Genomic DNA, 20,610 nt, shown 5'->3' on the forward strand with positions numbered 1-20,610 from the left:
AGGCGACGCCACGCCCTGCAAATTATTAGGGACTTTTCGGTAGCAATCACACTGCTGCCTTTTGAGTGTTGGAATTGGGACCGAAGTATTGAGGACAGGATTGCAAAACTGCACCCACCCTTTTGCAAGGGCGTTCCGTGGCAGGAGAGCTGGAGGCGAGGCCTCCTGGGAGCAGAGCAAAGCTGCCCGATTGTGCCCTTGCCAAGGGGCCACTACTGAGAGCGTCCTCGAGTTCGTGCGGGGGTCGTGCGGGGGACCCTGCGGCTGCCTGGCGTTTGTGAAATGGCAGTGAGGGTGATGGCGATTTGTCTGTCTTACGCTAAATCCTGGGAATGTTCCAGTCATAACATTACATGAGTCTAGGGTGCGGGTCCTGCTGGGCTGCAAACCATTTACTTTATTCCAAGCAGGCTTCTCTTGCTGGGGTGGGCACGTGGAGCCAAATCTGATGCCTGCCCGCAGCATGGACGTATGTCTTTGCGATCTGCGTTGGTATAATGGCCGCAGGGGTGTGATGAACATACTTAACATTAGGTTGAAACCTAAGAAATTGCCAACATTCCATGTTTTATCTCCCCCGCCAAAACGCCCCACCCAATTAAAAATGATTCACCAAATAGTGACATCCTCATACACACATCCATAATTAAATTGGTACATTCATGTGATGGAAGGGGTACAGTTTGCCTAATACGAAAGCTTTAAAAATATGTATTTCCATACCGCCCTATAGTTGTACATAAGTGAATATTCCCGGCCTTTTAAATATTTACTGCGAGTCTACGCCTAACAGCTGCAAGTCTGAGGTTAATTGGCATATTTAGCTCCCCGAGCAGAGCAGAGGGAAAGCTGGGTTGAGCTGAGAACCCACCAATCTTGTCGCTGAGCCTGCCCCGAGACGAGAGAGCAGGGGACCCAAACCTGGAGGAGACCTCGCGCTACAAGAAGGGCTCGCGGGCCTTGCGGCCTCCAGGGTAGGAGCGGCGAATCTTGGCACCTCCGGCTTTCGGCTAGGGAAACTGAGGCAGGCCACCGTAGGGACCCCTGGCGCCCCTCGTGGGCAGAAGCAGCAGCGGCCGACCTTCACCGCGCGCGCTCTTCGCGCCGCCCGCTCACCCGCCCGCCCGCGGGCCGCAGGATTGAGGAAGTGCGTCTGGGCCCTGCCCGGCCCCGGCGCGCGCGGCCGGAGGCGCAGGGGGGCGGAGGGCAGGGGGACGGCCAGGCCCCGGCCCGCTGGAGTCCGCCCCTCCCGGCCCGCGGGCCCAGCCCCTTGTCCCAGGCGCCCGGGGCCGTGCCCCGCCGCCGCCGCCGCCGCCGCAGGTAAGTGCCCGGGTCCGCGCCCCGTGGGGGGGCCTCGCTGCCTCCCGCGGCGGGTCGCGGGGAGCCTGACTCCGCAGCCCAGGCCCGCGCTCCGGGCGGCCTCGTGCTCCGCCCAGGTGGCCCTTGCCCGGGGGCCCCCGAGGGTGCGGGCGCGGGCGATCTCCGTCTGGCAGCCCCCCGGCCTCCCTGGCCCGCGGGGTGGGGGAGGGTGCGCGGTCCCGGAGGGGCGGGGGTGCAACCCCGAAACCCCGCGCGGGACGGGGCCGGTGGAGCCGGGGCAAGAAACAAAAGTCGGAGGCTACACCAGGGCGTCCACAGGTTTCCTCCGCCTTTGGAGAGAACCTCTTCCTTCAGCCCGGCACGGGCGGAGTGTGAGCTCTCTTGTGTGCGGGCGAGTGTGAATGCGTGTGCCCAGGTTCTGGCCGATCGTGGAGTGGTGGGGGGGGGGGGGGGGTAGGTTCTGCTGAAGGGGGCGGCCCAGCGCGCCTGCACCCCCCGAAGAGTCCACGGGACGCGCGGCTCTGCCCAGGTCCGGATAAAACCCGCCATCTCTGTGGCGGTCTCTGAGGGCCACCTTTCCTGGCAGGGGTTCGGAGACGGAGTGAGGACCGGGACGGGGCAAGGAGCGGAGCCTAGGAAGGCTGAGGCCAGAGGAAGATGGTGAGGGAGAGTTTGGGGACCTGTGGCTGGCTCCACCTGGCCCTGCACAGTTGGAGGCCAGGAAATTTTCTCCCCAAACAGATCCGCAGGAGTCAGAGAGGTAGAGAAACAGGCGCCTGTAGTGAAGTGTTCAGCAAGGCTCTCAAAGAATATGCTCTTTTTAGAGTTTGGAGGTCATCCAGCGATTGTAACAAAGTACCCAGACATTAAAGGGACAAGTGGACTAGCACGATTTTGGAAAACATTAACATTAAAATGCCTTTTGTGATTTGACTTTAATTACCTTTGCTTATGTCCCTGAAGAATAAAGGAATTAAGTTAAAAACATACAAACCTCACACCTGATTTGTCCCTAAAGGAGGTTTTGGAGTCAGCCAGACTTCCCCTCCCCCAAGCTTCCACATCTCAGGAAATAGCTCCCTAGTCAACTCAGTTGCTCAGTTGCAGGGAATTCGCCCCCAGCCTGTACCTCCATCCCTTGAATTCAGTGTTAGCAAGTTCTGTTGGGTTTACCTAGGTGTCTGGGCTCAACCCTTCCTTCCCACAGTCTCGACCCTAGCCCGAAGGTATCAGCATCTCTCTCCGGTATGATTGCAATCCTCCCCTCTCCAATTCTTTATTTGACAGCCAGAGTGATTTTCTTTTTTTTTTTTAATAAGTGAATCAGAATGTGATTTACTCCCAGAATGTGATTTAATGTGAATCAGTCCTCTGCTTAGAACCCTGCCATGGCTTCTCTCCTTGTGATTGGAGTGAAATCTAGGACACCTCCTTCCCCTCAGTTGATCCGGCCTCTGCCATCATCAACCACCTGGCCATTGCCCAAGCCACCCCTGCCCTCCACCAGCCACCCTGGCCCAGCTCACTCTCCAGCATGTGGCCTCTGCAGTGCTGCCCCTGGAGTCTTCACATGGCCAGCATGTTAAGCTCAGCCTCTTTCTCAACAACCCTCTCTCGCTGTCCTTCTGGAGCCTCCCCTGGTGTTGTGTTCCTTCTTCATGTATTTCATTTCTCCTTTAATTACCTGGCAGTCTCTTCTGGAGCTCCAGGGACACAGACCAGTATTGCTCACTGCTGGGTCTTCACTCCTAGAACTAAGAGGTGCCCAGGACACATGGTATAGTGATCGAATGGTGAATGGACAGCCTTAACCCGTTTGTGGTTTCAGACTCCTGAAGGGCTTCTGTTCCCAAACCCCTTGGGTGCTCATCTGAGATGGAGACCACACATTTCTCTGGTCTGCAGCTCCATGATATTTTGATGCTCACAAATCCATTAAACACATTTTGTAGCAAGCCAGTAACTAGTCAGGGAGACTAGCAGTGCCAAAAGGATGTCAAGGACCATGGGCCAACCATCCCTACCAGGCTTCTCATTCAAAGAAATTACTGGATAATATGAGAATTACTCACATGCTTTATTTGCAAGCGTCTTCCCCGTACTGGCAATCCTTTCCAAGCCTCCTGAAAAGACAGGTGAGGAGGTGCAGGTCCTCCTATGTTTCTCTCTATTTATCCTGTGTCTGAAACTTTGTAACTGTCCCTTCCTGACCAGCTGTAAGTTTCATGAATTACATGGCAGTTCACTCCATGGAAAGGGCCCAATGAAAACATCTGTACAATGAAGGTCAAGTTCCTTTTTTTCTTTTTTCGTTAAGTATTCAGGTTTATTCATTAATGCAGGTATAAAGAACTGGCAAATGAAAATTGGTGAGGTTTTAAAGATTATTAAAATAATTATTACAAAAAAAAATCCTCTCGAAACCCTCTTAAGAATGTATATACACCATGATGGCAAGATAGACCTGTAACTTACAACCATGATTTGTTGCATTGATCTAAACCCAAAAGGAGCAGGAAGAAGCAAAGATCCGTTTGAGGGCAAAAATTGAGCAAAAACTGAGTTACCTCATTTTAAAACTTCTACCTTAGAGTCTAAGCCAACATACAAATTGCAATTGAAAAACTACTCCAGTGGTAAAAAATCCTTCATTGGTAAAGTGATTTTTCAAAAGGAAACTGAAAATGAAAAGGGGAACAAAATGTGCTGGGCAAGGGTTGGCCTAAAATATTTTAACGATTTTTTTTTTTATCACTTAAAAGCATTCTATGGTAAGACACTTCTGTTTTCAGAAGGAACATCTACTAGCATTTGGATTTTGAGGTGTTGTTAGGTGTATGTGGTAGCTGATTTTAAGAGGTGTTTGAAAGCAGATAGGAACTGTGCCTCTTGGTTTCTGAATGTTACTGTAGGATTTGGAGCCTTTTTATTTATTTAGTTTTTTTAATGTTTATTTTTTTAGAGGGAGAGAGAGAGACAAAGCATGAGTGGGGGGAGAGGCAGAGAGGGATGGAGACACAGAATCTGAAGCAGGCTCCAGGGTCTGAGCTGTCAGCACAGAGCCTGATGCAGGGCTCGAACTCACGAACCGTGACCTGAGCCAAAGTCGTATGCTTAACCAAGTGAACCACCCAGGCGCCCCTGGAGCCTTTAATTTAAGACAGAGATTATTTTCGTCTTCAAGTTGATTTTCCTGTCTCAATTTGATTTTCCTAATCAGGTTTTGCAATCTACAGTGCTTTGATGGTCTCCTAAATTTTGTCCAGATTGATCATTTCTCCTTGGAATTTTTAGGCTCCCAAACTTCAGACACAGGCTTTCCTATGTATGGCTTCCTCAGACCTTTCACTCTTTAGTTCAGAAAGGTGGGGGTGCATCATGGACGAGTCCTCTGGGGCAGGCTTTCCAAGCTCCCACTTCCCCTGCCTGTAGGAGTACAACCCACCTGGGCCAGGTGCCCGATTTCCAGACTCTAAGATGAGACAGCCCCAGTGCTCTGCCCTCCAGCCTTGATGTTCTGAGCTTGTTAATCAGAGAGCAGCAGGGAGACCTTGCTGGTCTCCCAGGCCTCCCGCTGGTATTGTAGGTAAGAACCACAACTCTGGCCCTGTTGTAGAAAGTGATTCCAGAAAATTTACCTTACTTGAAGTCACATAGCCACCCCAAGAGGTTCCCTGGGTGAGAGGCTGCATGTCTATTTTTAACAGATGGGAAAACTGAGACACACATAAGTTTTGGCTTGAGGTTACACTGCTGATCTGTGACGGAGACAGTCCAAGCCTTTGACATCCAAACTGTGCTTTTTTCCTTTCCATATTGTCTTGGGTATGATTTATATGACCTTGATTTTTTTTTTTTTTTTACTACACTTTATCAGTCTCCATTTCAGAGGTATCTGTCTCAGAGAATAGTTGCTAATTACTTATGTAATGGTTCTAGAAGGTTCTGAGCAGGTTCTAGAAGGTGCCCTGAACAGTATGGGCACTGAGCAAGCTACCAAATAAGGCTGGAAGAGCACTGGGGCTGCCTCATCTAGAGCCTGGAAATCGGGCACCTGGCTCAGGGGGGCTGTACTCCTAAAGGCAGCGGAAGGGGGAGCTTGGCAAGTCTTGCCCCAGAGGACTTGTCATGATAGTATAGACTCTACACCAACACTAATAGAAACACACACATTTCATATACTAATCCCCTCCCCACTGTGCAATATATCCCATGCCAGGCCTGAGCTGGACCTGGGTCTTTCCCTCAAGGCAATGGATGTCACCTGTGTTGGGGGCACCCCCCCCCCCAAGTTCAGTGGGAGCCCAGCATGAGAGAACCGCACTCTGCTTCAGCATTTACCATAGTTGTGCTAGTTTGGGGCCAGATAATTCTCTGTTGTGGGTGGTGCCCTGTACATTATAGGAAGTTCAGTGATATCCCTGACCTCTACCCACTAGATGTCTGTAGCACCCAGGCCCTGAGTTGTGACGACCAAAAATGCCTACAGACATTGCCAGATGTATCAAGGCAGGCAAAATGTGGGGCTCCTTTCTGTTATCCCCCAGGGTGCACACTGACTTGTCTTCATAACCAGTACCAATGCCTTCTGGAACCCTCACTTCAGGACTGTTGCCTGGTTGCCTCTTTGGGATTACATGCTTGCCTCTGGGCTTCTGGAAGAGCTGGTCCTGGGCAGAGGGAAAACCTTATATTGTGACCAGTTTAAAGTGAGTCTGCCCCACCCCAGCTGGAGTGTGAGCCCCTGAAAACAGAAGCCTCATGTAGTCATATCGATGTCGCTGTGCAATTGACAGGGGTTATGTGTTGACTAAACAATGGCTGAGCCCTTACCAGTAGGTGTCTGTCATTGTTGGGGTTTCTTAGGACTGTTTTTAAGTAGACGTGATCAGCGGGGTGCAAGTTGGGGTGGGAGCAGCTCATCCTTTCACTGCCCCCACCTGACTGGGCATGGCTAGACAGACAGAATGTCAAGAATGTTGCAAGAAGAGAAATACCTGTGCGATGTATAAATAGTAAATGTATTGGGGCGCCTGGGTGGCTCAGTTGGTTAAGCGTCTGACTTTGGCTCAGGTCATGATTTCATGGTTCGTGAGTTCAAGCCCCGCATCAGGCTCTGTGCTGACTTCTCAGAGCCTGGAGCCTGCTTTGGATTCTGGGTCTCCTCCTCTCTCTGCCCCTCCCCCGCTCATGCTCTGTCTCTGTCTCTCTCTCAGAAATAAACATTTAAGAAAAAAACATTAAAAAAATAAAATAAATAGTAAATGTGTGCAAGGGTACAAGAAGGAACTTGACAATTAAGAAAAGCTTTCTGATTTTATAATGTTTTTCACCACCAGAACGAGACTGCTTTCTGCTCAGCCATGACGGCTTGTCTGTGCCTCAGTCCACCCTCCGGGCAGCGGTGGCGGCGGTGACCCTGGCCAAAACTGACTTGGAGAATAGCCACCGAGAGTTGATGGCTGGCATGTCTCGGCGACCGCCCAGCATGTACTGGTGTGTGGGTCCAGAGGGCTCAGCTGTGTGTCCAGAACGTGCCATGGAGACCCATAATGGTAAGAGCAGGGCCAGTCTCACATGCTGGGCACAACCTGCAGTTCCTGTCCTGTGGGGAGTCTAGAACCAGGGGTGTTCAACCCGCGGGTTAAAGTGAAAGTCTCATTATAAAACTTATCGTGGGATTCTCACTTAAATTCTAAACATTAGGGGGCTGTGAGCCAAAATTTACTATGGAGTCAAGGATCCTAAGAATCAGGGCATTACTTCATGTTGGTTAAAGGTTTTTTTGATGGGGATTTGGTTTCATGATAAAAATGATGCATATTTATTAAAAAAGAGAGAAGTTGGGGCGCCTGGATGGCGCAGTCGGTTGAGCGTCCGACTTCAGCCAGGTCACGATCTCGCGGTCCGTGGGTTCGAGCCCCGCGTCAGGCTCTGGGCTGATGGCTCGGAGCCTGGAGCCTGTTTCCGATTCTGTGTCTCCCTCTCTCTCTGCCCCTCACCCGTTCATGCTCTGTCTCTCTCTGTCCCAAAAATAAATAAAAAAAAAAAAAAAAAAAAAAAAAAAAAACACGTTGAAAAAAAAAAAAAATTTAATAAAAAAAAAAATAAATAAAAAAGAGAGAAGTAGGAAAAAAAAAATATTGCCCAAAGTGCCACTGCCCTAAACACAAGCACTGCTACTGTCTTGAGATGTTCTCTTCTAGTCTGCTTCCGTCTGGGCTTCAGGGATTTTGTTTTAATTTTATAGTGTATAGTTTACTATCCTACTTTTTTCCTCCTAAGTTCACCAGTCACCTAGCTCGTATGATCTGGTGAAACATCTTATGTGGGAACACTGTGTAACATGATTGACCTAGTCCTCACTCTCCTGTGGGGTGTGTGGGGATATATAGGTTGCTTCTAGTTGCTAAATCTTACCAAAAACATCCCCTCCTGTTTTTACACTTAGTCTTAAGACTATTTCCATAAAGTAGATTTGTAGGGAGATTATTAGGTTTGAACACTTTTAAGCCTCTTTATACGTATGGCCAGATTTCCACTAGAGTTAGTTGAGTTAGTTACACCACTTTTGAAAAATTTTTAATGTTTTATTTACTTACTTACTTACTTACTTATTTATTTATTTTTAGAGAGAGAAAGAGAATGTGAGTGGCGAAAGGGCAGAGAGAGAGGGAGACAGAGAGTCCCAAGCTGGCATCACACTGTCAGCACAGAGCCTGACACAGGGCTCTATCCCACGAACCGTGAGATCCTGACCTGAGCTGAAATCAAGAGTTGGACACTCAACTGACTGAGCCACCCAGGCGTCCCTATGTGTTTTACCACTTTTAACACTATTAACACAAGTTAAGAGGATGGCAGTGACACTGCTGAGGGTTTTTTTTTATTCTTTTTTTTTTAATTTTATTTTTTTTTCATTTCCTAATCAGTATTTTTTAAAATTTAAATCCAAGTTAGTGAATATATAGTATAATAATGGTTTCAGGAGTAGAACCCTGAACACTTACATATAACACCCAGTGCTCATCCCAGCAAGTGTCCTCCTTAATGCCCATCACCCATTTAGCCCATCCCCCACCCAGTACCCCACCAGCAACTCTCAGTTTGTTCTGTGTATTTAAGAATCTCTTATGGTTGGTGCCCCTTCTGTTTTTATATTATTTTTGCTTTCCTTCCCTTTTGTTCATCTGTTTTGTATCTTAAATTCCACATATGAGTGAAGTCATATGATATTTGTCTTTCTCTGACTTATTTCGCTTAGCATAAGACACTCTAGTTCCATCCACGTTGTGGCAAATGGCAAGATTTCATTCTTTTTTATTGCTGAGTCATATTCCATTGTATGTATATACCACATCTTCTTTATCCATTCATCCATCGATGGACATTTGGGCTCTTTCCATACTTAGGCTATTGTCAATAGTGCTGCTATGAACAATGGGGTGCATGTGCCCCTTAGAATCAGCATTTCTGTATCCCTTGGATAAATACCTAGTAGTGCAATTGCTGGGTCATAGGGTAATTCTACTTTTAATTTCTTGGGGGACCTCCATACTGTTTTCCAGAGTGGCTGCACCAGTTTGCAATCCCACCAGCAATGCAAAAGAGTTCCTTTTTCTCCACATCTTTGCCAACATCTGTTGTTGCCTGAGTTGTTAATTTTAGCCATTGTGACAGGTGTGAGGTGCTATCTCATTGTGGTTTTGATTTGTATTTCCCTGAAGATGGGTGATGTTGAGCATTTTTTCATGTGTCTGTTAGCCATCTGGATGTCTTTGGAAAAGTGTCTATTCATGTCTTTTGCCCATTTCTTCACTGGATTATTTGTTTTTTGGATGTTGAGTTTGGTAAGTTCTTTATAGATTTTGGATGCTAACCCTTTACCTGATAGGCAGAGATACTGTTGTTAACAATAAATATTTGTTAAGTCCCTAGTACATACCAGGCACTAGATTCAGTGTTTTAGGTTGTTGAATTCTCACAATGACCTATAAAATGGATATTTACCCCCATTTTATAGCTGAGGAACTTGAGAGTAAAGAGATGTGTAGATACGTGGTGAAGATCAACAATTTATAAGTGGCAGAACTGCTGTTTGAACCGTGTCTTAACTCTAGAATTTCTCGCCCTTAAAATCTAGGCCATCGTAGGATATGAGAGGGCCCATATGTTGGGTTTGAGAGGGCCAGGGTGTTTGTACCCTTCATCAAGTTAGCGATCCAACAGTGCACCTGGCTCAGCAGATATTGTCCAGTTACTCGAGTGTTTTTCTTCATTGAAAATGCCCAAAAGCTAACTAGGGTGATGTTCCTGGAAGATTTCTTTGTGCATAAATCAGATTATGAAATGGGAAAAGAATTTGTTTCTTGACATTGCCCAGCACTAAATGTTCCCAGAACGTTCGACTTGCATCCTTTGAAAAGTTATTTCTCTCTTAACGACGTATGTCTTTTTTCTCTCTCTCTTTTTGGCTGCTTGTTAGAAAGGTGACCTGTGGCAGAACATGATACCCGCTGTTTGGGTAGCACCTCTACTTTCCAGCTCCATTATTCTACCTATCTCTCCTCTTTGCAAGGGACATTGGGGTTTACTGGGTGGGTGACTGTGGCATCTGAAAAAACCCTAGAGGGGATCTGCCTAGTCCCCTTCCTGGTCAAGAGTTGATGACCTAAATGAGTGGCTCTCTACCCTCGCCCTCAGAAACACTGGGATGTCTAAACTACCATTGGCCAGGAAGCCCCTAGATATAAGCATTTAAAAGAAGTGTTCCACCCCCTCTCCATGATTCTAATGTGCAGCTGGGACTGAGAATCAATGGGTCTAAATGGGTTGGGTCCATAGAGCAGCACTTCCCAAATTGTAGTATATACTTGAGTCCCCGGGCGATCTTGGTGACCTGTGGATGCCCACTGGGTAGGTCTGGGGGCCCCCAGAGCCTGTGTTTCTAATAGGCTCCCAGGTCCTGCTAATGTTCTGGTCTACCCGCCAAGTGCAAGGCTGAGATGATACTTTCTGAGGTGTCCACAGATCCCCACTGATTCTTACAGATCCTGGGGACCTGGGCCAGTGGACTCTGAACAGACATGGATCCAGCCCTGCCTCCAGGCCTGAGATAAGACAGATAACCAGAAAATGTTCATGTGCACTGAGAGGCCAAGCACTGAAACTACCCAGCCCCCATTTTTTCTTCCCTTCGAGGTCTGTCTGGACTTTACCCTTCTCCCATAGAAGGGTTCCCCACTAGCTTAGAAGAAGCAGGCTCAGAAAAGTCTTTTCTGCTCCAGGGGCCTCTTTCCCCAGTGGAATCTCAGGATTTGCCACCACCCTGCTCTGAATGAACCATAGGACACACACAAGGGTACAGGAGCTTATGGGAGTCATGCAGCCCCCACTGGGGACTGCTCTAGGTGCTGGGGGTTGGAGGGAGGGGGCCCCCAGGGGAGGTGATGTCTTGTGAATCCCTGATGCTAAGGGAGGTGTTTACTTGAGGACAAAACATAAACCACAGAGTTGAAGAAGATAAGAGGAAAGTGGCCTGAAATGCATGGGACAATTCTGTCCTATGGCTCAGCATTATGGCAATTATTTTCTCTGTTAAGGAATTATAATAGTAATTGAATTCTCCTAAGGACTCCATGAAGAGGTGCAAATTTATGCCCGCACTCCCAAAGTAGAAAGGTACCACAGGTGGCTGCAGAGGAGCTGAGGGTGGGAGTCCCGCCTTGGGACCCTCAGGGACGACTTTCAGCACTCCCTTCCTGCTGGCAATGGGCTGCTTACTTGGTGGCCAGACGTCAGGCCCCTTCTGGCCTCCTATAGCCACCATTGAACCCCCGTGAGAGCAGTGGAAGAATGAGGGCAGAGGAGGACACCCCCCCACTCCTTGCCTGTCCCCTCCACAGAACAGCATCACCATGGGGACCTCCACAGGATCCCACAGGCACTGGGAATGTTAAATCTATTAACTGTGGCTCTGATGTTAAATCTATTACCAGACGCCCTGCTAATTGCATGTTCGCTAGAGTGACGAGGACTTCTGTGACTGTCTTGTTTGAACCCCACAGGTTGCTTCTGACGGTGTTTTCTTTTTTTTTTTTAAGTTTACGTATTTATTTATTTTGAGATAGAGAGAGAGTGCGCACACAAGCAGGCGAGAGGCAGAGAGAGGGAGAGAGAGAATCTTAAGCAGGCTCCACACTGTCAGCGCAGAGCCTGACGCGGGGCTCGATCTCACAGACTGTGAGATTATGACCTGGGCCAAGATCAAGAGTTGGACGCTTAACCAACCAACTTAAGCCACCCACGTGCCCCATGACTGTGTTCCTTTTCTTTTCACTGAGAGGGAAGCAGTGGGCAGACACACAATGGGATTCACACAATGTAAGGTCGGGGTTGGGGGAAGGGTGGGGGCTTAAGGGCCTGCCTGTGGGGTTAATCGGGACTGCATTCAATTCTTAGTGCTGGGTGACCTCCACTGAGTGGCTCAACTTCTCCGAACCCTGATTCAGGCAGACACAGGATCTCAGTGGGATGCACCAATGACAGTTTATTTCTGGCCTCCACACCGGCAGGTGGCTGGGGGGGGCTCTATTGCACGGAGCTGTCTGAAGCTCTGCTTCACGTGACTCCTGTTCTTCTGAGACCAGGGGACGCTCTTCCCCTACCAATGGCAGAGATGTAAGTGGAGAAAGCAGAAGCATGCCAGGTCTCTTAAGGCCTTGGCTCAGAATGGCACGCCGTTGCCCTTGGCCAAAGCAAGTCACAGGGGAGAGCCCAAATCAAGAGCTCCATCTGTGAGGAGGCCGTGGCCAGGCTGTGGATACAGACAGACGTGAAAAATTGGTGTCCGCCGTTCCATCTGCGATGATGGGAGTTGGCGGGCTTCAGTCCTTTGGAAAATCAAATGTACCTTATGTATATATTCTTATTTATTTATTTATTTAAGCAGGCAGCAGAGTGCCTTCCTCCCCTGAACTCCTACCTGGAGCCTATGTAACAGCTAACAGTGGAGTTGCTTTGATGGGCAGTAGTGAGGGGTGGGCTTGGTGAATCCCACCTGTGGGTCTTCACCTTGACCCCAGAGCTCTGCAGGCCCAGTTTAAAAATATCGCGTGTTGGATTTTATTTTCACAAAATGCAAATACACACACCAAGACCACAGCCTGAGGGCAGGTGACACTCAAAGGGTAGCACAGTCACATGGAGATTACAGCCACTGCTCTGTGCTCACCTGCAGGGTTTATGTTTTCTGCACTGAACTTGTGTTCCTTTTTCTGTTTGCTTCTTGTTTGTTTGTTTTTTGTATTACGTTTGCAACCAGAAGAATAACACTGCAATTTATTTTTAAAAGTGTTGACTTTTTAAATACCAATGTGTTGCGATTAGGATCTAACTGGCACACCTCAGCGCTCACTTTCAAGGTCAAATCCACGTCAGCTGGCCTCTTTCCTCCTAATTTCTTTCTGGAACAAATGGAATATTTGACTCCATGAGCCTGAAGCTGTACCCGCCATCTGGGTTGTTCCCCCAGCAAATGGGCTGGCTGTGTCCTGCCCACCTTCTCCCAGACCTTCTGGGATCACAGGGAGCCCTGCTTCCCCACCCCCACTCCAATCCACCTAAGGAAAATTGCCAGGAAGCAAACCAATGAGACTCTGATTATAGTCAATGTAGGAACAGCTTGCTTTCACTCCAGAAGCTCTCTCTTTTACAAATGCTTGGAAGAGGGGTGCCTGGGTAGCTCAATCACTTAAACATCCGTTTCTTGATTTCAGCTCAGGTCATGATCTCACGGCTCGTGAGTTTGAGCCCGGCATCAGGTTCCGTGCTGATGGTACAGAGCCTGCTTGGGATTCTCTCTCTCTCCCTCTCTCTCTCTCTCTCTCTCTCTCTCTCTCTCTCCCCCTCTCTCCCTCTCTCTCTGCCCCTCCCCTGCTCGTATGCTCTCTCCCTCTCTCTCTCTCTCTCTCCAAAATAAACTTTAAAAAAATGGTTGGAGAATAACATACTTTGGAAATGATAAAGTTATTATGATGCCTCCAAACATAGTTTAGAAAAAGATCCAAACATTAACAAAAATCAGGAAAGAACTCACGTTTTACTTTCGGGTTTGGGGTGCTGAGACATTTTGTGTGTGTTTACAGATGTGTACGAGGTGTGTTTTTCATGCCCTTACCTGTATGGGTTGTATACCTCATCTTGTGCCTGTTTAGAATGACTAGCCCTTCCAAAGCCCAGGAAGGTGCAAGTACTTCACCAGTTGCCCAGTGGTCCCAGGGGGTTCTGCCTGTGCCTGTCCTGTGTTTGCTCAGCACAGCTGTGTCCCAGGAAGGCTTGTTGCAACCTTATTAGCTCTGTCAGCAGTCAGCTTGCCTGAGGTTCAAGAGGAGCATTTAGAAAGTGTGGAGGAGTGCAGAGTGTGTATGGATAGATCGAGGGTCAGTGAGATACTGGGCTGGGACTGTGGGGCCATCTATGTGAACAAACACATCATTATGCATTCTTCCGAGTCTGACACCAGTCAGAGTGGAAAAACCTGTCCTGCCAGCTGAGGTGAGGCTCCCTGGAAAGTTGAGAGGTGAACAAACTTCTAGATAATTCAAGCCAAGAACTCTTGGTGAGCCTCTTCTGGATCGTGGAGGGTGAGGGGTGCTTGGGCAGACGTCACTGGCGGTGGCTCACATACCCCACAGCTCTGTGAGCAGTTCTGACTTCAGCTGCCTGCCTCTCAGAGCACTGTCCTCCACTGAACCAGCATGGACCAAAGGAGGAGAAGGAACATTCCAGAAGCTCTTCAAATCCCAGGTTTTTACATAGCCGCTTTTAGCGTCCTTCTCTTTTTCTTTTGCCTTTTTCAAATCTGTATTAAAAATAGCTTCCTAAGAGCCAAGGGGTTTGCTCGAGTAGGGGCTCTCTTCTTGCCTTCCAGAAATAGAACAAGGAAACAGGCTGAAATAGGAAGTGCCACTCCGGTGGTAGTGTGCTTTCTTGGCGGGCCGCTGGAAGAGATCCTACAGGGGACAGGTCCACACTGACGTGTGCCTTCCGGAGTGGAACTGCCAGCCCATGTGCCTGGAGGCGGTGTCCTGCTGGCGTCTGCCAGGCTGTGTGCATACCACGGGAGCCAGGAGGGCGGACAGGGCTTTGCTTGGAAGGAGACCGAGGTCCAGGGGGATGTCCCAACCTCAGCCTGGCCTCAGGGGCAGCACTGGGCCTTCCAGGGACCACAGCCAGCATCCAGTAAGGAATCCCTTACTCAGTGAGGTGAAGGGAAGGGAGGCCAAGCCGTGGCCCTGGGGGTGGGAGAAACGGCTGTGGGCATCCGTCCACGTGGGTAGCAGTTGACACAGCTGTGCTTCATGCCCACAAAGCCCTGCCCCACTGCAGAAAGATTTGATGGGGATTTTAACATTAACTTCTGTCTGTGGCTTACATCTTCTGATTATTTGTCCAGAATGCACTTGCTTACCTCTAGCAATGGGAAACTGACTACTGCTCAAATAATGCCAGCCATTCTATGGGCAACTCTGTTCGGAAGTTTATGTGGTGGGACCAGTCCTGCCTTCCTTGCATCCAGCTCCACCCACCTTAGCTGATAAGAATCCCTTAACCCCTTTCTTGAAATAATGAAAAGCAGATGTCTTGTCCTCACTCCCTGCGGATTCCTTTTTTAGGCTGAGTAAACCATCCCGCAGCCTTCAAGAGCAAGAAGCCTTCCACTTGGTTATCACTGGGATTTTGCTCCTTGGTCTGTGCACCAACATTAGGCCTTGGCCACCTGGGCCCAAGGAAAGAACTGCCTCCCACCCACTCCCTGCATCTTGTCATGGCGGCTCTTGGGAGCACCCATTCTAGGTGGCAAGAGCCTGAAGGTCACCCAGGGCCTCGGCCCCTACCCACTGCCCATCTTCCCCTACCTGACATTGGTCTTTACTCGGTTCCCTTTATGAGAGATGGGCAGGGCGGTCCCACCTGAAAGCCTTTGTGCTCACTGGGGACCAGCCAAGACCCACCTGACATGCATTCAGTGGCCAAGAGAGGGTTTTTTTTTTTTTCCCAGCCCTGCACCTGGGCCCCTATGGAGCCATCAGTGGCCTGTGAGCAGGAAAGTATCTGTGTAGACATTGCCAGGTCCCAGTACAGAGGAACAAGGATTTTCTTCCACCTGTCTGGTTTCCTGGTCCACATGAGTCAGACCTTGAAGCAGCCATAATTAGGGATTTTTATGAAATTCTTTAATTCTCTGGGAATAGACCCCTCTGTCTGCAATAAGATATAAGTCCAAACTTTAGTGTATGGATTTCACACACATTTTCAGGAACCCTGATGAATGAAAATAGGGGGCTTCCAATATTCTTTGGAAGTCCTTTACCATCCTGGCCTCCCTTGTGTTTAGTTTGTCCAGATTCCACTTAAACATCTTGTTGTATATTGGCATTTATCATGAAGACAGAAGAAAAAAAAGAAAAAAAAAAAAAGCAGTAACACGCATCTCAAGCATCCTGAGCCCATAACCCTGATGTTATAGAAGAAATCATACATTAGCAGGGACGCCTGGGTGGCTCAGTCAGTTAAGCCTCTGACTCTTGATTTCAGCTCAGGTCATGATCTCATGGTTTGTGAGTTCAAGCCCCATGTCGGGCTCCGGGCTGACAGCACGGAGCCTGCTGGGGATTCTCTGTCTCCCTCCTTCTCTTTGCCCCTCCCCCACTCGCTTTCTCTGTTCTCTCTCAAAATAAATAAATAGTTAAAAAAAGAATTTATGTAAAAAAAATCATACACTTGTTAGAAATTATATTTTCAACTGTAAATAACTTCTTAGGATTATACTTAATTTTGCTCATTCTTACTGGGGTTGTGCTTAGCAGTCTTTATCCCATCTACCGCCACCCAACATCCAGTGGCCAGGAAACGTCCCTAGGTGTTGATTGAAAATCGTCCACCTGGTGGTTTCAAGAGAACCAAGAACAAAAATAACTTAATTTTGCCATCTTGAATTTATCAGAGACTTAGAGATATTTATTTTTATTTTATTTTTTTTAGAGATATTTAAAAGTATTGAAAAATTGTAGTGCATTATTTTGGATACAGAACCATGTGATAGGGTGCCAGGGTGGCTCAGTCAGTTTAGTGTCTGACTCTTGATTTCACCTCAGGTCTTGATCTCACAGTGTGTGAGTTTGAGCCCCACGTCAAGTTCTGCACTTGGGATTCTCTCTCTTTCCCTCTTTCTCTGCCTCTTCCCTGCTCACTCTCTCTCTCTCACAAAATGAATAAATTAAAAAAAAAACAAGAACCAATGTGATGATGTAAATTTGAGATTGGAATTTGAAAACAAAAGGACAAGAATTGACACTGGAAAGGTCCTTTTAGTAGCTTATTTTGGACTTGAGATGAGCGCTTAAACACTGGCAGGTGACCTCAGGTGGCTTCCTGCGGAGGAAGGCCAGGACAGGGCCCTCAGGCAATTCCACCTCAGCCTGGCGGTCAAGATCGAAAGTCTCCGGTGGGCAGTTGCCCATGTCTTGCTGCAGACATCACCAGCACCTATGGGTTCAAAAGCAAAAAGCAAGCAGAGAGCCCTTGCCCCACAGTGGGCAGGAAGCACCCCAAAGTTAAGAAAAAGGTTTTTGTGTATAATTACACACATTTCTCATAGAACATTCATACAATACAGATAAAGCCACTGTACTTTTTGGTTCCTTTTCCATCTTTTCCAAGTGATCACTGTTAACTGAGTGTGTTTCCTTCCCAGCCTCCCCCACACTTGTGCACATGCACGTGCGCACGCGCGCACACACACACGCCATTCTTTTGTATGTGTTTCTGGTTTTACATGCATGATATTCAATTGTACATGTGTTGTGCAACGTTTTTTCCTTGAGTTGTCTTGGAGTCTTTTTCATGTGCTCGTGCATAGCATGACTAGAATAAAATCGATGTAATCAGTCTTCCATTAAAGTGTCCTTAGATTATTTCTACATTTTGCTTGTTATTGTAAGAGTTATTACTGCCTGTGACCCAGCAGAATTGCAAGATCAAAGAATAAGCACATTAAAAATTATCGAAGTAATACACACCCCTGAGTAAAGAAGCGAGTGACATAGAACAGACATTAAGGCAAAGCGCCAGTGTCAACTCCCAGAAGGGTGTCTATTTCCTGTTTCTAATTCCAGTTCCTTAGGTCATTACCATTTCTCTACATAGGGAATATATGCCTGCACATCTGCTCCATCGGCTGAGCCAGTGTCCGTGGCCTGCCTGCCGTGATAAATGATTTCCTTCACTTCTGTGCCACGTCTCCCAGCTGCTTCACCCATACTGATTCTATCAGTGTTGACGCACCTTTGGGTTGCATTTGTGGTGTTCAGTGATATGTTCCCATTACTGCGATTTGGCCCAGGGACTCAGTGTCATCCTTGCCCCGTGGGGCCCAAGGGGTGAACACCTGTTCTCTTCTTTTTACTTCCACCCCCCATTTCTGACTCCTACTCAGAAGTCTTTGGCCCCTTGCTTATATGAAGCACATCATCCAGAAGACTCCTAGCACAGGCTTATGAGGGGGCACACAAGAGACTGGGCATTCCTGGAAGCAGGTTCACTTTGCCCTCCCTGGGTCCCAGCTGGAAATTGTCTGCCTTCATAACTTGGAAGAGCCCTCTCTATCGTCCTCTAATGCAGTTTGATTCTCCTTGCTTTGTGGATGACTTTTGTTTTCTTCCCCCCTCCTCTGTGGCAGCTTTTAGAATCTTTCGAATGCTTGGTCTTCTGAAATCTCATCACCACAAGATGTGGGTGAGGGTCTTTTTTTTCATTCATGCTGCTTGGCACTGCGTAGGCCAACTGTTTAGGCCTGGAAAATTTATTGTATTCTCTTTGATAATATCTTCCTCCTCTGCTTTTTGTCTTTGAGGTTTGGTTTTGTTTGTTCTTCTGGAACTCCTTTTAGTTACAATAGATGTTGCTTATCTTTTCTCTCACATTTTCTGATTTTTCTTCTTCTTCTGAAAATTGTAGACATGTTTTTTAAAATTTTTTAATGTTTATTTATTTTTAAGAAAGAGAGAGAGAGTGTGAGCAGGGGAAGGGCAAAGAGAGAAGGAGACACAAAATCCTAAGCAGGCTCCAGGCTCTGAGCTGTCAGCACAGAGCCCAATGTAGGGCTCGAACTCATGGACCTGAGCCGAAGTCAGACACTCAACCAGCTGAGCCACCCAGATGCCCCAGAAAATTTTAGAGATGTTCTTGACTTCATCTTCCATCTCCTGTACTGAAAGCTTCATTTTGGCATCCATTTGTGATTTCTGAAAACCTCTTTCCTATTCTTGGCAGTTTCTTTCATAGCATTCTGTTCCTTATGTGTGAGGTGTCTTCTTGAATTCTCCTGAGGATCGTAACTGGCATTTATTTTATTTTATTTCAATGTCAATCGTATTACTTTCTCAGCTCATTTTTAAATTGATCTCTTCTATCAAATTTATTCAAATAATTTTTTTAAAATGAGTTCCAGATAAACCAATAATTTGAACTGTGAGATCATGACCTGAGCCAAAGTCGGATGCTTAACTGACTGAGCCACCCAGGAGCCCTTTGGGGAGCTCTTTTTAATGTCCTTTGTTATCTGTGTGTCTTCTAAAGCCTGACTTCCTGTTTGTTGTACTAATTCAGCATTATCTTGTGAATAGGTATCAAGCATCTTTCTGTGGTGGACACTGTTCTAGATTCTTAGGACATAGCAGGGGTGTGGCCTCTGCACTCCTGGAGTTTGTAATTCTAGCAGGAAAAACAGACAACAAAGAACAGGAAAAATCAGAGAGTGATCCTTGATGAAGATAGCATTACAGCAACAGGAGGTACTCAAGAAACTGTGTGGCTATTTTTAATTGTTATTTGGTAAGATGTCTCTGAGGAGGTGACTTTGAATTTCAGGTCTGCTTTGGTTGGCCAGGAAGGAAGGGGTCATTGGAAGACTGGGAAGAAGAGAGATTTTGAAATACAGTGAAAATAATATAGCATGAGGTGCCCAGCTCTCCTTCCCATGCTCCTTCATTCACTCCTTCATTCACTCCACACTGTATCAGAACCTTCTACAAACTGAGCACTGGGAAGGTGGAAAAATGTCCTCCTAATACTTCTTTTTCCGGGGGTGGGGTGGGGGGATAAATAGACTGTATGCACCACTGTCAGGAATGAAAATTAACCAGTGTGCAGGGGATGGGGGGGTGATGGGCAGAGAACACGTCTTTCGATCAGATGTCAGGGAAGACATTTAGAGAGATGTGGCACCTACTCAGAATCAGGTGAATGGAGGGAGGAAGTCAGTCCCATAAAGCGCTGGGGAAAGGGCCCTCCTGTCAAGGATACCCGCCAGTGCATAATCTGTGAAGAGGGGCTGAGCTGGGCAAATTGGAGCAGCCACAAGATGGCCTGTGTGCCTGGAGCAGAGTGCTAGAAATGTCAGGTGGGACTGGAGAGGTGGGCCTTCCTGGCAGGCCAGGACAGGGGCTCAGATTTTATTCGGAGAGTAATTAGAGCTGGCGGTTGGATTTGGGAACTAGGGGATGGGGGGGCGGGGCATGACCCAGGTGGGTGGGGCAGGAGCAGGAGCAGGAAGAAGAGGCTGGACCTGGGATTTGTTCCCAAGCGAAAGCTATCACAACTTGTTTAAGTATTTACTGTTACACAGCAAGCCACTCATAATTCACTGGCTTAAAACAACAGCAATTTATGGCTTCCCAGGATTCTGTGGGCCGGGAACCCGCAGGGCACAGCTGGGTGGCTCTTCTGGCAGCCTTCCCACGACTGACGCCTCAGTGCTCCTCCGCATGACTTCTCCCCCTCCACGTGCTTTGTCATCATCCAGCCGCTTGGCCTGAGCTTCCTTCCAGCATGGCAGGTGGATTGAGGGCGTTGAGAAGCACAAGCTCTCAGGCCTCCCGGAAGGTTAGGCCCGGTGCTGTCTCTTCATCACTTCTGCTGCCCCCTGTTGGTTCAAACAGGTGAAAAGGCCAGTCCGAGTTCCGGACAGGATGGGAGAGATTCCACGGCTTAAAGGGAGGAAAAGCAAAAAGTTTGTGGCCATCTTTAACACACCACAGAACTTGATAATGGATTACAAGTGAGGAGGAAAAGAAAGAGGCATCATATGTATAACATGACAGGTGTAGTTAGAGCCCCCCACTTTGGGCGTCTCCCTGATTTCTGCCCTCCCATCAGCCCCCAAAGGTAGCCATTATTTTGAAAATAATTCAAACCCTTTGCCATGTTTTATAACATTGCTATATAGGT

At 47.8% G+C, this 20,610-nt stretch overlaps 1 protein-coding gene across 3 annotated transcripts in view; it reads left to right on the forward strand.

Annotated features, from left to right (window-relative positions):
* Positions 1-1,169: 1,169 nt before the first annotated feature.
* The window catches only part of LRRK1 (leucine rich repeat kinase 1), a 134,275-nt gene continuing 114,834 nt past the window's right edge, over positions 1,170-20,610 (forward strand). The window contains exons 1-2 of one of the 3 annotated variants that reach the window (XM_058736776.1): positions 1,170-1,320; positions 6,660-6,875. In XM_058736776.1, coding sequence (XP_058592759.1) covers positions 6,779-6,875 — 97 coding nt within the window. In that variant the 5' untranslated portion in view covers positions 1,170-1,320; positions 6,660-6,778. Of the gene's footprint in view, positions 1,321-6,659; positions 6,876-13,843; positions 14,128-20,610 lie in introns of those variants that run through there. The other 2 variants (XM_058736774.1, XM_058736775.1) reach the window with 2 other exon arrangements.

This window comes from Neofelis nebulosa, chromosome 7, assembly GCF_028018385.1.
Source record: "Neofelis nebulosa isolate mNeoNeb1 chromosome 7, mNeoNeb1.pri, whole genome shotgun sequence".
NCBI lineage: Eukaryota > Metazoa > Chordata > Mammalia > Carnivora > Felidae > Neofelis > Neofelis nebulosa.